Consider the following 15,876-nt stretch of genomic DNA (forward strand, 5'->3'; position numbering starts at 1 on the left):
GTCGAAATGCTGCTGGTTCTGTTGCCTGTTTTTTTCAGGGTTGGGCTGTTGCCTAAGAGTTGGTTTATAGAAGGGCTATTAAAGACTATTGACCAGTGCGTTGTTTTGATCCTCTGAAACATTTTTTAAGGTATTTATAATATTAATCTAATAGATTATTGCTTTTTATACCATTTGAAGAAGAATGGGGGAGTGGCTTTAAGTTAATTTCCTGGATTTAGTACAAATTCTTGAGAGCTGTGTCATACTACTGTCTGTAAATGATTGACATTAATGTGACCTTTATAAAGGATCCAAGAAAATAAAACTTGTATTTGGGATTCTCAGGCCAGGTTTTTTTTCTGTTTTTAAAGTCTGGGAAACACATTATTTCTCAAAATAATACAGGTTACTGTGCAGTAGAGCTACAAAGTTTTTGTGCCTTATCACAATTCTAAACTTATAGTATGATATTCCTATTTTATGCACTCAATTTAAAAAAAAGTATTATTTATCCTGTATAAAACTGAAAACAGAATTCAGACAAACTGCAACATAGTAGATCTGAATCTTACACATGAGGGTGTGCGATATTTTTATGAGTTTTAATTTTATCACTAAAGCAGAAATAGCAGGTTTGTTTCTTCAGACTAAAATCTTTCAGAAAAAAACAGCAAAATAAAACATTGCAGAGAATAAGAGAAGTGACAGAAGCTGGAGAGAAGCACTCAAGGAAGTATTCTTATATTTTGTTCACTTACTTGTGGTATTTTCCATTGCCAGCTCTTTCTAGATATTTTCCATTACTGAATACATCAAAACAGCCATTGCTTAAGAATTAAACTAATCCAGTAAAAGTTATAAACTTGGCTGCTTTCCCTTGGGCTAAGGTGAACATTCAGATGAAGTCAGTAAGGAAACTGAACTTGAACAAGTGGGAAAGGAGATATCAGCTTAATTCTTTAAACTTCCAAATACTGGAAAGTAACAACGGATATCTTCTTAAATAAGTTTCTAAAACAGTCTAAATTGTTTTTCTTTCTAGAAATAAAAATTGCCCACCACCTCACCCAGTCCTGTCTTCGATATCAGTTCTTTTTTGCTATCATCTAGGAACAGCTATAAAAGGCTCATTTCTAATCACAGTACTCAGAATACCAAGGATTGTTCTCTGTTGCCTTTATAATATCCTAAAACAAAAGGTAGGTATATAATTATGTAACACTATTAAAATATTAGCTTAAAAGTGAGATTCATGAACAAAAATTGAAGAATATATGCCTTGTTTAAAAATGGATTATATGATGTGGATCTTTATATTTTATCCCATTTTATTCAATAAGAAAGCTTTTTTTAATGTGTTTCCTTTTTTTTTCTCTGAACTCCGATATTTTTAAAAGCAGAAATGCCATCATTAAACCCCACCTTTATTTAACGTTTATATGTAAAGGTTTCTATGAAGGATAATGGAAAACATTGGCAGGACATTTTTTTTTAAATTTTTGCATCAGACATTTTGAAAAAGGAAAGGTAAGTAAGAACATTGTTATTGCATATACAATATGCAGGCTCCGGCCTCTTTGAGAAGTGATGCTGCATTCTTGTAGATCTTATCCAGACTTCTCCACTGTTGCAAAAAATGCTGCAGTTTTCTGTGAACAAGAGGGAAAGTCAGGGGTCTGCAAGCTTGCAGGTAAATTCACAGATGTTTTCTGCACAGCAGTCTTCAAGCAAAATCTTAGAGCAGATTGCAGCTGAGTCTCTTGTTTTTTATTTTTAATAAACAGTGCTCAATGAGATTAATACAGTTTTAATAAAATGATCTCTTCAGCAATGCATTAAGGTATTTCTTTACTGTCAGGAGTTTGTATGTACAATCACCAATTTAAAGGAATTATTATTAATGGACTATTTTCAATAACTTCTTTGGAGGCTTCTTTGTGGTTTCTGGACAAACGATGCTAGTGGTGGGAACCTGAGGTTTTCGTATAGTGATTGGTAGATCTCTGCTTTCCAAAACAAAACAAAAACATTCAACCTCTGAAAAAAGAAGGTGTAAAAGACTCAAGTTTTACTGTACTGAATTTCCTTTTGCTGGTAAAAAGAGCCAGTTGAATTTGGAAGGCTACTGTGGCTACCAAGGTGTCTTCTTGTCCTGCTTGGTAAAATCTTTATGATGAACAGTTCCTAGCTCAAGATGAGACAGGGGTGTGGGGAGGTGGAAAAAACAATGAGCTTTTCTTCTTTTATGAAAATAATACAGATAAATGGTCTATGAATGGTCTGTTCTAACACATACTTTTTCCTCCTGTCCTGAAAAATGAATGTATGCTCCAAGCCAATACACACATATGTGCATATAAGTTCTGCTGCCCATTCTTTTCTTTTTGTTCATTAGGGTAGCAGTCATTTCAGAAATTTAAAGGGTTTTCTTAGAAAGAAAAAAATAAAAAATCTGTCAGTGTACTCCCTGATCACTGCAAAGTACTGTAGGGGTTACTGACTGCCTGCCTGTTTTGTTCTCCAAGCAGCTGTTAGCTCACAAAGCTCACTTATTTTCTTCTCCCAGAGAAGAATCTTCCATCCACAGGAGGGAAAAAAAAATGTTCAGCCTATTGGTCATTAATATTGAAGGGTCTGTATTCAAAACACTTCCTAGAATCCTAAAGGAAATATCTGCTACCTAAGTGAATGCTTTATTAGAAGAGTCAGTCACCTGCAAAACAAGTTTTTCTAAAACTGTATTTTTGTTTAAGTCTACTTCTGTGTCCAGTAACCAGACTTCTCATTTTATTACAGGAAGGTGCATGTGCAAAGTGCCTGTTCAAATGCTGTTTCTGTGGATTTTGGTGCCATGAGAATGTTTTGAGATACTTTCACCAGGTATATTCCATGATTTCCTTGTCACTCAACCATCTGCCTACATAGATGGGAAACTGTGTGTGTATGCTTCATTTAGCACAACTAAAGCAACACCCAGTCCCTACAAGACAAAGTTTGCTGATTGAGATAAACCTCTCAGAGGGCCACTTGCTATCCCTGAAAGTAAGAGACTTAAGATTTTGTTGAGTTATGTCAGAAAGACTACTAAATACAGAGGGTCCATGCGGAATGAAGCAGCGAAGATGTAAGAAACCCACCCAGAGATGTGTCACACAGTGTTTTCCACTTTAAAGTCCCTAAAGACAGGATAAAGAAATCCTGGTCAATTTCTATTATGAATATGCCTGGGAATATGATTGATGATGAAAAAGCCAGATGATATCTTTCTTTGAAATACTTATCTCTTTTTTGTTAGTGGTTTTGTTTCAAAACTGGTTTTATTGGAAATGATTTCTGATACAGGAGATTTTCAGATACTTAACTCCTAATTTTTCCATTCTGATCCTTTTCTCCAAATGGTTGTCAGCTTTATAATACATTATTGTGAATAGTTATTTTTTCTCTTTGTCAGTCCCCTTTTGTTACCTCTGGTGACTGTGGTGTTTTTAATTTGAAAGGGAATTGGACGTTCATGCCAACTCCCAATCTCCAATTGTTTCCTTCTTAGTTTCATTGTTGAGTGCAGCAGTGAAGTAAACAAGACAATTCTCATAAAGGAATTGGCTTCACCTCAAAAGCAGGTGCATAAATTGCATTTCATCTTGTGCAGTTGCAAAGAGAAGGTTTTTTTAGTTTAGCCTAGATTGAATACTTGTGTAGTGAAATCTCTGGTTCTATGCAGTGAATTTTCCATAGTTGTTTTTTAGGTAGATCTTATAGTCACTTACTTAGTGGGGAATCTCAGTTTGTTTTGACTCCAGACTTTCCATTTTTAGTCACCTTTTCCCCTTGGCTTCCTGCCTTTCAAAGAGATATCCAGCATCCTAGTGTTTGCTTACTCCAGCTGTTGTATGCTGTGTGTTTGTTAGAAGAAGAATTAATTACTGTAATGTTCTTCCTTTTGTTTCAGAAGGCTGCATTGTAGCTCTTGTTCCCTTAAAAGATTTCCTGTTTCCTAATCTATTGTAGGCAAATTTCTGTTTTTATACGAGTTGTGGTTTTCAGCCTAGTAATCTTAATACTGTGTTTGCTGTTAGATAATTGCTTGTTTTAACATCTTTTTAGCAAATATGATGGTATTCCATCTGCTCCAAATCCAGGGCAACTTGGTTAGGTTTAGAGGAGAAGAAAAGCAAGAACATGCTCTAAGATGGTAATAGAAATTTTATCTCAATGGAGGTGTAGCATTGGTCTTAGATCATTGCATTTCATAGAATGCAGAATTCAGATACATAGTTAATGTATCTGAATAGTTTTTTCTTTTTTTTTTCCTATAAGAATGGATTCAATCCTATTTCTTAAAAAATATATTTTGACTAAGATTGAAAATCTTTATCTTCAATTTTTAAAAATCTGCTGTCAAATAAAAAATAAATTATAAAAGGAAAACAAGACAAGTCTTCAGCTTTAAACAGTTTATTATGTGGCTTGATTAACAGAAGTACTTAACTCTGAAGAGCTCTTCCTGAGATCAGTGAAATCCTTGAAATATCCCATGGGTGTTGATCATGGATGTGAGAGTAGGGTTATCTAGTTAAGATTCTGATTTTTGAGTGAGTTGAAATTACTGAAATGTGGAAGAGCTGTTAAAAAATATGCTTTAACATTCTATTCTATATTTTTGCCTTTTATTCTAGTATTACTTTCACTATAATAATAAGCATACATGTAAGATGTAGTTACCTGTAAGATGAGAAACAGATGCTGGAGAAAATAACTCTGGTGGTAGAATGTAAGCTTCTTTCTTCCCATGCAGTATCAACCAAGTTCTCTGTTGTACTATCAAAAAATAATTTTCAGGCTGAGGTGCCATCTTTCAGGTGGGATTTAACACAGACTTTGATAGTTGCATCCATCCCTGAAGTGACTTGTTCTTTGTACACTCAGCTAAGTTCTGCTCATCCTTCCTGGAACTTACCTGAAATGGGGCCAAAAGGGTGCTCTGTGGTACCACAAATGTATCTGCCTGTTGTGCCAGCGCTTTGCTAGACACTGGCAGCCCAGTGGCAGTTCTTGGAAGAGGGGTAAAGTAAACCCAGCATCCTGTGCAGATTGCAGTGTGGATAATTACATTCTGCCTTCCCCAGTTTCTCTTGGATTTGCAGCTGGATCCTGTGCTAAACTATGGTGTAGTGTTGCTATGTGCTGTTAAACAGTTCACTCCTTAAGCTGTTCAGTTTCAGTCATGGACAAAGTGATTCATGTGTGTGTATAATCCATTAGTAACAATTGTAAAGCACTCTGGGTTCTATCTGGATGAGAAGTGCTTTGTGAATATAAAGTCATCCTTACTTGACAGTTCTGTTTGCCAAAACTTGTCAGAATTACCACAGATTTTTCATCCTCTGGCTCTGATGGTTTCAGTATGTTCCAGATAAATATATCCAATCATCTCAAGTAAATCTTAGAGACTGAAATTTCTGTTCCGTAAAAAGCATGTGCTGGGTTTTTATAATGTGATTTAGGAGCTAGAAGGCCTGGCTGTCTCCTGCTCTCTTAGATTGTAGTCTTAGCTTGTGATACATCAAAGCACTCACTTTTTTTTACAGCCTTATTGCAATGACTTGCTTTTAAACAATGTATCTGTTTCAGGATAGTTTTGCATTTCTGTGTCTGCTTTGGGTTCACCTGCAGCCAGTTGGCAAAGAATAGCTCCAAAGTGCAGCACATGGATTTCCAAAGGAGCTGCTGAGGTGTATCGTGTTTTCTCTATTCTTGTCAGCACAGTTACATGCAGTGTAGCCTCCTGGGCCCTGTGGTAGCCATTACTGGAGTCAGTGGTGTGTTAGCCTGCATTTGCTGTTACTGAAATCCTTCACTGATACAGAAGCCAGAAACTGTCTAATGTAAAAAACCAGAAGCAAATCTGTGTAATGCTGCATATCCGTGGCAGCTGGTTGTCACTTAAACTTTGGATGGAAGCCTATCAGGAGGTTGAGGTTAAATGCCTTGTTGAGAAGTGACCTAGATAAAACCCAAATTGATGTATGCTAATATAAATACACTTCTTCTCTGCACTGCTAAACACATTGTGCTTCACCCCATCAACTACTTTTTCCTTCCCAAACCAATAATGCATTTTAATGTTACTGGCAAAATTGCTTGTAGATATTAAAATAAGTTTTCAATCATCTTGAAAATACACTTACCTAAAGTGTTCATTTTCAGTGGAATTATATTTAAAATATATATTTGTTTTTTTCTCTAGAGGCCTTATGTATGTGATAATGGGAAATAAAAATTCCTTAGGTCTTTACTTGCTCTGTAGGATGAATCATGTCAGGGATAGAGATGGGCTGACTAATCCTTCTTCTGATACCTCTTCTGATTCAGAAGGCCATTGAAGAGTTTCTTACAGATTGTAGTTAACCTAAGAATAAAAAAAATAGCTGTTTCTGTATTAGCTGTGTGCTTACTGGTTGGAAGTAGGGGAGAATATTTCTCCCTGTGTCAACCACAGGACAATGGTCATTAGAAGGCTGCAGAAAAGGCAGATTCAGTCCTCAAAGGCATAGTAAATATGTGCACCAAAAGTTGGGGATAAATGCCATTGTACAAGTAGCTGCTGAGGTGATCAGGCTTATCTCATGGCAGGGACTGGAATATCCTGTTATGTCTGCTTTGGCAAATGAAGGGCTGGCCATCTATCAGTATATCAAGAAAAGTAACAGCAGGGAGGGATACAGGCCAAGAGAAGCTCAGCAGAAGAATGAGTAGATGTCAACTGTTCATGAGTAAGTGTTGTCTGGAAGTTGGAAGAAGGTTTCTAAGGGCTATAGGGACAAACTGTCTGGAATAGCTCCAAATGTGAGGACTGGGAGAGGGAGAAGCCCATAGTAGTTTTAAGAGGGAGCTTTTCACTTAAGGGAAGAAAGTATTGTGTGCTAATCTGAAATAGCCAAGGACTGGAATGGCTGAAAGTCCCTTCCAATCTTACTTCATCTTTGCAGTCAGGCCTCACAGCCTCACATTGTTCTTACTTCCCACCCCTGTCTGAGAGACATGATACAGCTTCCTTGCTGGGTCACTAACTGCTGTACAGCAGCCACAGAAATGTCATTGCCTCTTGCTACTACAGGATTTTTTTTTCTGAGGGGATTCCACTGGCAGCTTTGACACATGCGAGCCAGGACCATTAAAATCCAGCCTGAGCTACACAGCATTTCACTGGGTGTAGCTAAACAGGGCAGCCCCAAGAGAGTTGACAGTAGATCATAACAGGCTGAAAATACCAGCAGAGCAGAAAAAGCTGAAGTGAGATGTGAGACTGGCCTGTCTGCTGCTTCCTTTTTAAGAAGGTTCTGTTGCTATGGCAATCACCTCTTTCCCCAAGCTCAGTTTATTAAAGCAGGTCCTAGAATGGGGGAGTGAATTCAGCTGTTACACAAAGTAGCAATTATTCTCAACAACTGGGGAACTTCAGGGCTGGATCTGAGCCACAGTGGCTTTCTCATGAAACTAGCAGGTCAATTTTTCCAAGACCCTTGACATTCTGTGTTGTGAGGCACAGAAGGATGTATTCTTTAAATAGTTGGGGTTTTTGCATAGTGTGATATTTGGAAATATGTAAACACTCTCATTCCTTATTTATTCACCCTGATACTGAGAAACCAGTGTCTAGTTCCCAGACTCCAAGCAAAAGGAGGCTTGTGTTCTTCACTAAGGTGGTGATGCAGCACCAGCTTGCTGGTGCAAAGATAAAGACTATTGCTGATCCAGTATCTCCTACACTCAGTGGTAGGTTATCAATGCTGTTATTACATGCTTGTCACCACAGAAGAGCCTACCATTGTAAAACATCAGTTCATTTAGTAAAGAAAAAATATTGGGATAAAAAAAGGCTGTATTGGGACAGACTTGAGTCTCCACCTACCTCCATCTCCAACAGTGGCTGTGAGCAGACACTAAGGTAGTGTCATTTCCCTGTCCCTGTGCTGTTTTGGAATCTGTTTTCAGCTTAGTGACTTCTTGAGCTGAGTGTTTAGTAACTCTCAGTGGATTGCTTTTCCCTGAATTTTCCCAGTCTCTCTCATGTGAACCTTTAGCAGCTAAAGCATCCTTTGCCCAGCAGTTCACAGCTTACAGACTTACAGTGAGAAGAAATATCATCTGGTTTTAAATTTGGCTCCAAGTACATTGTATGGTGCCCCCCCCCCCGCATAGTCTTTATTCCAGGGGAAACAGCAAGCCATCTAATGTTACCAACCCTCTCTGCATTTCTCATGATTTTGTAGCCCTCTTACCACATCCACCTTCAGTCATCTCTTTTCCAGACAGAAGATTCTGGTGTACTCATTTTTTCCCCAGACATTGCTGCTGCACTTCTCAAACATTTCCGTGTCCACTAGAGGTTTTGTGCATTTGAAAAGAGAACACACTCTGTAGAAAAACACATTTCAATAACCTGTTTCTACATGACAGGCACATGATCTGGCCCTGGTCTTCCATCTTAGCCTTTGCAACTGTCTTTTGTTTCAAAGGGTCTTGGCTGCTGCACATACCTTGCAACTGGAAAATTAATTGATATCGAAACTCCTTAGTCCAAAGTCCAAAATGATTTGCAAATATTGGAATTAGTTTGCATGTGTTAGTTGTTCTTTGGATGATAAGGATGAGAAATAATTTGAGCTCATTTCTGTGCAACTCTGAATTTAATGGAAATATATATTTGCTTAAATTTTAGATGCATTTTTTTAGTGAGAACATGGAGATTTCTGTGTGGCTGGATGGGATCAGAGCATGGGGTCTATTTGGGAAACTTGAGAATTGTGAGGAAAGTATATGGAGCCACAGTCTAGGCTGAACAAGAAACCCTTTGGAGTTTTTTTTTTCTCTCAGAAATATATTTTTTGCTGAAAGGTACAGATCACTTGGATAAGTCTTTAGCTTGTACTAGTAATGTTCCTGCTTCACTTATGACAAGTTTTGTAGCCTTCAGCAGCTTGCTCATTTCTGTGTCTCTCTTATTCCTTTTATAATGTTGGATTATTGCCTGGCTGCCTTTGCTGCTTGGATGTTATGACCAGTTGATACAAAATTAATTGAAGTTGTAATTGTTATGAATACCATTTTTTTTTATCATCAGGTTTGTAATGTGCATATCCCTATCAGGTAGTATTCAGTCTCCAGCAGTATTTTCAGTCTTTCCAAGATAGCTTTCCTAGTTAATTAATATCAGAAATTCTTTTCATTGCACATTCCTCAGATACCAAAGTGGCTAATTTAAAAGTGCAAACAAATGGTTATTTATTTTAAGCTTGGAAACAATGTTTGTTCGAGTGCACATGTATTTTCAACATTCTTTTTATTTTTAAAAATTTTTTTTGCTATTTATAGTGAATATAGGATCTATGTTTAATTTGTTGGCAAAATTTATACTGACCTCACCTGATCAGGATCTGCTCTGTGAATTTAGTTCTTAAGGGACAGAAACAAACTTAGAAAACTCTTTTCTACTTTGTGTTCCGATTCCCTGCCTGTTAATGGGAATGATGAAACAGATTTACTCACAGCATTTCATAACAAGAGGTCTATCCTTGGTTGAAATAGGCAGTGCTACTACAGATGGAAGACAGAGAGTGGAGCTTGACTTAAGGCCATCTACCCTGGGCATTGCCAGTCCCCCGGCTGCTGGACACGGGGCTGGTGCTGCTGTGGGCAGGCTCTGCAGGCTGCTGTGTCCCTCCTGAGGGCTGCCAGCAGGCTGCTTGCAAACCTGTTGGGTTGGGTGAGATGTGGGACAAGGATGCTTCTTTGTCAGAGGTATAGGCAGCCAGGAAGGTGAAGGTACTGTAGTCAGTGTCTGATCGAGCCCAGGGATGTAAAGACTTCTCTGCCAGTCCTGTTGCAGCACTCCCCAGGTAGAGGAACAGCATCAGGGTAAATGAAATTTAGCACTGAAAGCATTTTTTCCTATTTAGGAATTATGTGAACTTGCTTGTTTAAACAGATTTTTAGGCAGGCCCTCTATTTCTACAGAGCTCAGTGGAGTCTTCAAGTTTTCTTACAGTAGGTAGTAAATCCACAGTCTTTATTTATACTTTCTCCATCTATGGATGTATTTGCTAATATGTAAGTAGGTAACAGGATGTTACCATTTACTTCTACTCCGTTTTTGCTTACTTACTATCAGAGAAAGAATAAATCCTTTGTCATATGTAAAATAAGTAATATCCCCAATAAAGAAACAAAGGATTTTTGCATTTAATTTCTTTTTCTTTGTAATATTTTTAAGATAATGTTATTATATTTGCCTGCACTACAGTATATTACAGAAATTGCTACGATGTACCTGGACTCTGAAGAAATAAATTTTCTCTGCCTTCAGATTTCTGAAGCTATTTTATATTTTGACTTGTAAGTGAGAAAAAAACAGATACTTGAACAGGAGCCAAGAGACTTGGCTTCCAGGTGACGCAGAAAGTAATCTAAGCAGCAAGTACATGTTGTGATGTGTAATTCCCTCAGAACAATAATCCCCTGCATACTGTGCTTCTTACTGACTGTACCAGATGGAAATAAAGTTTTGTGGCATAATCCACTTTCTAATATTTTGAGTAAAGGGAAATTAGTCATACCACTTACTGGCAAAGTTCAGCATACATTTCAGGTATCCCGAGTGCTGGTTTTTGTAGCTGATATTTTGGACACAGTTTAAAAAACCTCATTGGAGTTCCATAAATGGAATGTGTATGTCAAGTTGTGCTAAAATAATTCTGTCCGTAAAGGTACATAAATAAAATTAAATATTCTCCTCTCCATCTGTCTTGGCAAGTTTCCACAAAGAGAAATCTTGCAATATTCTCAGCATCTCACAAAACTGAGTGCCTCTGTCTGTTGAAACTCAGAGAATGGGTAAGGGTTTGCAACATAACATCCACTGATCTAGTCAAGATCATTTAACTATTCTTTTCCAGTAATCTTTACAATTGGTTTCATTTTTCCTGAAAAGGTTTCTTTTATAATTTGTTTTATAAGCTTGAATTTTAGTAAAATATGAATAGCTTGAAAGGGCTGTACTTCTCGATTGCTTGATAACTACACACCTCGATTGTTCCACTTACACAGTTTGCCAGCAATCTTGGAAATAGATTCATAGAAAATATGCAAGTAAGTTTGGATAGTGTGACTCCAGGTGGGTGTTTTGTGGTGATCATGTCATATTTATTAACAAAAATTAGGGTACAGAACTTCAGTGTTTTAACAAAAATTGTACAAGGGTGGATTAAGAAATTTATTTAGTCAATATTCTAGCATTCACTAATGGTGAAAATTATGTAGAAAAACTATTTGAAGTTAGAAGCTCTTATAGTCACTTAAAATAAATTTGCCATATTATGCAAAACAACTCTTTGTATTCATAAAGTCAGTATTTCCAAACAGTATCTCAGTTTAAGGCTGAAGTATAATGCAGATTGTAAGAGTCTTTCCTCCCTCATTGCTGTGTTATCTTCTCTCATTTTAGCACGTATACACAACTACGGTCATAAATGGGACAGATTTTTGTACATCAGCAAAAAATGCTATCCTTATTTTGGAAAAGAATTCTGCTCAACTTGCATCCATCAGCTGTTTAGGAGACTTTATCCTATTTCTAGGAAAGGTAAGAGAAATGTACTGTTCTGTAACAATTAATTGAAAAATCAAGGTTTGATTCTATTTTCTTACACCTAAAGTAAAAAAACTTTCTCTTAGTTAGACTCAGTGCTGTTAATGCTCTAAAATGAGTTTGGGAGAGAAGATGTATGAGGAATGTAATACTTTTCATAGTCTTTACAGAGTTATTTAGTTGATTTATGGTAGCATCCTTGGTGCTACTCTTACAGTTCCCATTGCAACAGGTCTTTGGTAAATGTATAGTACAAGATTGTCTCTGTCCTACAGATTTTAAACACTGGAACATTTGTATTCAGAATTGAACAAAAAATGCACCAGAAACTGCATAGCTGTCTACCAGATGAGATGTGCCATTGAAATAGTGGCTGTAATAGACTTGTCTTACAGTTTTGCATTTTTTAAGAAACACTGCTACGTGATTACTAAAGCTGCATTTCTCACGCTGCCCTTTACAGGTGTTTGTTGTATGTTTTACTGTGTTTGGAGGATTGGTGGCATTTAACTACCATCGGGAGTTGCAAACTTGGGTGGTTCCTCTGTTGCTGGTTGGATTTTTTGCCTACCTGATGTCCCACAACTTTCTGTCCGTGTTTCAAGTGACAGTGGATGCCACGTTGCTTTGCTTTGCTATCGACATGGAAACAAATGATGGATCTGCAGAGAAGCCATACTTTGTGGATCAGGAACTGCTGGTAAACCTCAGTGATAATAACAAAGATATTTGAGCCAGTCTCAGCTTTTGGGGACTTTTTCTTTCCCCAAGACCTAGTAATTTGAACCCACAATCCATGCTATTTCCCTTCCAACACCTTAGAACAGGATGGGCTCAGGGATACAAATCATATGTGAAATTATACATTGAAGTAAATGGCTCCCTCTGGCTCTGTGTGCTAGCTATGGTCTGCTGCCTTCTTTTAGATCACACCATGTAAGTAATGGCTGTTATGTTCAATATAGAAATGAAATTTTAAAAGTATAAATACATGAGCTAGCTGCAGAAACTGATCCATGGGGTGCTTTAAAAATTGATGTTCATAGTTTTTATGACTTACTGTAGAGTGACAAGTGAAAGAAAATGACAAAGAGCTTCTTGATGCAAGCAGCAGGCCAGGTGTCCATCCACATCCTATGGATGCTGCAGTTCTGAACAAACTTCATGCAAACTGTTGCTGCTCTGCTTCATATGTATACAGAGTCTTGTGCCAAAATGCTGTCTTCTATCTCTTGATTAAATTCCTTTGCCTCTGAACTGATTGTTCTGTCTTTACCCTCAAAATTACTCCATTTCATTACAAGCATTTCAATAGAGAATAATACTGATGTAGCTACTACTGATGGAGAGCTGCATCTAATGATTCTATTTGAAGATGAAGATGTTTTTTCCTTTCATGCTATTTTTGCCAATTCTGTCTTTTCCTTCATAAACTATGCTTGCTACAAATAAAATCTTCATGATTCATGAAAAACAAACTCAGCTGCCAGAATATCTCATATGATATGAATCTTCTGGATGGATTTCTTCCGGATGGTGGCAGAAGAACTGTCTTGGTTTTTGTTGCTTGGTCTTTGTTGGTTTGGTTTTTGTTTGTTTGTTTGTTTGTTTTTTCATACTGCCATTAGAATGCCTGTTATGTTCATAGGATTTTGTTTAAAAGAAAAACAACAAAAAGCAGCCTAAAGATAGGTTTAATCCTTTGTACTAAAGAAAGGAGATAGATATTCTTGGCCTTGATTCAGAACAGTACTTAAGCACATGTCCTGAATTCAAATATGTTACTGAATGGAAAACTCTGAAGCCTTGACCTCTGTTCTTCTTCCTCTGTTTTGCCAAATGCTAAGATACTTCTTAAGCCAATTCTCCATCATGAAAGAAACAGAGGCTTTCCTTTATTCCCTTCCAAACTTCGTGGCAGTTTCTCTTTAATTCTGGTATTAATATTTTATAATATTATTCCTTATAATTAGCCTTCCCCAGGGCTTTGGGTGGAGAGAGGGCTTCTCACAGCAGTAAGGATTCTTCCAAGGGGGGCAGGCAGCATAACCTTGTATGGAAGGACTGGGGACAGCACATCCAAACTCCTCCTCATTGCATGATCAAGAAAGATGAAGCTTACTCACTTGGCCAAGAACTTGGGAGTTTCCCAACATATAAAGGAATTTGACTTGGGCCATCAGTGTTACAGTCAGGTTATAAACATCTGGGGGTGGAAGGGAGGCTCTGTGGCACTGGGGACAATATGCAGCAGTGGGTGGAGAGCCAGGTGAGGGATTTCAGACAGAGTCCTCATTCCTGAAGTACCACTCAGTGGCATCCAGCTAGGAATCAGATACAGTTTCTTAGGCCTGGGCTAATTATCTTCTTTTATCAGGTATTTTTATTTACATAATGGTTTGCATTCCCAAATGATCTCACCCTGGTTTTTGCTTATAGAACTTTGTGAGTCAGAGTAACAAGTTAGCAGAAGGGCGAAAACACAGAAGCATGAGGTCTTTCCAGGACAATGAAGATGGGACAGAGCTCCAACCTATGGTGAGACAGGAGCGTGGGATACATGTTTATCTCTCAGCTAATGTGTTTGCCTTCATATTTCAAGCAGAATGCATGTAGGCTGTCATGTATCTCCTGATGTCTCACCGCAACCAGTATCCTGTTTTTCCTTCTGCTGCTCTCTCCTCAGGAAACCCTCTGCTGCTGCAAAATTGACATATCAAGTATTTGTTCTCATCCTTCTTCCCATTTCCCAGTGTGCCTATCAGAGGAAGAGAGACAATGGCAAGAGATCAGGACATAAAGCCTATTCAGATAGTTCTTCACATGTCTGCCACAGAAGAGTGGTTCACTGCTTGATTTCATTCTAGAGCTGCTGCATTTCCAGAGCTGTAGAATGAGAGCTTAGAGGCCTTGCTGCTCTACCCCTACCCTCTTTCTCTCTTTCTCTTTTTGTCTTGTCTTTCTTTTCTGTCTTTCTGTCTTTTACTATCATTGTGTGTATTTATTTACAGTTTTAAAAGGCTAAAAAAAGCTAAGGTGCCCAAAAGGAGTGTTCCCCCACACCCAGGCTTGGGAAAGTCCTGAGAATAAATGCTGACAGTTGAAAAAACATTGCAAATTGCCCAACCTGAGAAGCAGCCCCAACAAGTTCCAAATCTGGGCTAATTTTTCCCCAGCATCAGGAAGGCCAAGCCAGGGCTGCTGGAAAATGTTCTGCAGCAACAGCTACTCTGGCACCTACTCCTGCTGGACACTATAAGTGTCTTTTGCCCTCCTATCTACTTCTTACATGAGTGTAACAGATGTTGCTGTTTCTTCTTGATCTGCTTTCCAGAGGTATTGGACTTTTGCAGACTTTCATGTGATCTTGTGGGCTTTCTGCTCTCTGCAGATGGGATACAGAAAACTGCTACAGTTTATTGCTGCAGTGAGGGACTTCTGCTTGACTTTTTCTTTATTTGGGTCTCTTATTGAATTATTCTTTTTTTTTTTTTTTTTTTTTTTTTTTTTTTTTTTTTTTTTGCTAAGCACAGATAGTGGGGGCGGGGTGGTGGTAGGGTGTGTTATTCCCTGTGAGAGGATTGTGGATTTGAGACACAAAAGAATCTTAATTATTTTCCCAGTTTACTCATGGCATTAAAATGCAGTAACAGGACTAATGCTACACATTGTTTGACTTTTTCTTTGTAGACTTGAGCCTGAAATGGACCAGAAGTATGAAGGCAGATGCACAATAGCAAAAAGTCACAGAAAAAAAGCAAAGGTTGCCAATACCCCAGGACAAAGTATTAGTTCCCTGAATCTCTGTTTTACCTCTGCACTGGTAAAATTGCACTCAGTCTGTTTGTATGAATAAAACTTTGTGTCAACACATCCGATTTTTATTAATAACTTGTTTTGATGGTCTGCATTCTTAATAAACAAACTCCTTGTAATTTCCAGTGTTGTCAGACTAAAAATATTAAGTTGATAAGGTCATCAAGCTGTTCTTTTTAGCTTTTTGCTATGTCATCTAATAAGGTGGTTTTCTTGCTTCTCTGGGAACACTGATCAGTAAACATGAAATCATTTGTAGAGGCACTTTGAGATGACTGTTTCTTGATTTGTTCTGTATCTCTGAACAGCCAGTGCTAATGAAAGAACTGGACTGAGCTCACTGGTGGAAATTACCATTGACAGAAATTCTCTGTAGTCAAGATAAGTAATGGTTACAAGGTAGGTGTCTTTCTTCTAATGATACTCTTTTG

The 15,876-nt window shown here is 37.8% G+C and overlaps 1 protein-coding gene across 11 annotated transcripts in view; it reads left to right on the forward strand.

The window, feature by feature from the left end:
* The window catches only part of SLC44A3 (solute carrier family 44 member 3), a 59,807-nt gene that overhangs the window by 19,913 nt on the left and 24,018 nt on the right, over positions 1-15,876 (forward strand). For 6 of the 11 annotated variants that reach the window (XR_011727117.1, XR_011727113.1, XR_011727118.1 and 3 more), the window contains exons 11-17: positions 1,025-1,181; positions 2,779-2,862; positions 11,486-11,623; positions 12,093-12,329; positions 14,069-14,167; positions 15,320-15,467; positions 15,770-15,844. Coding sequence is in view for 4 of the 11 variants with exons in the window: in XM_071750774.1 (XP_071606875.1) it covers positions 1,025-1,181; positions 2,779-2,862; positions 11,486-11,623; positions 12,093-12,329; positions 14,069-14,167; positions 15,320-15,325 (721 nt within the window). In the remaining 7 variants the exon portion in view is untranslated. Of the gene's footprint in view, positions 1-1,024; positions 1,182-2,778; positions 2,863-11,485; positions 11,624-12,092; positions 12,330-14,068; positions 14,168-15,319; positions 15,565-15,769; positions 15,851-15,876 lie in introns of those variants that run through there. The other 5 variants (XM_071750774.1, XM_071750776.1, XR_011727114.1 and 2 more) reach the window with 4 other exon arrangements.

The sequence above is a fragment of the Heliangelus exortis genome, chromosome 8 (assembly GCF_036169615.1).
Source record: "Heliangelus exortis chromosome 8, bHelExo1.hap1, whole genome shotgun sequence".
NCBI classification, from domain to species: Eukaryota; Metazoa; Chordata; class Aves; order Apodiformes; family Trochilidae; genus Heliangelus; species Heliangelus exortis.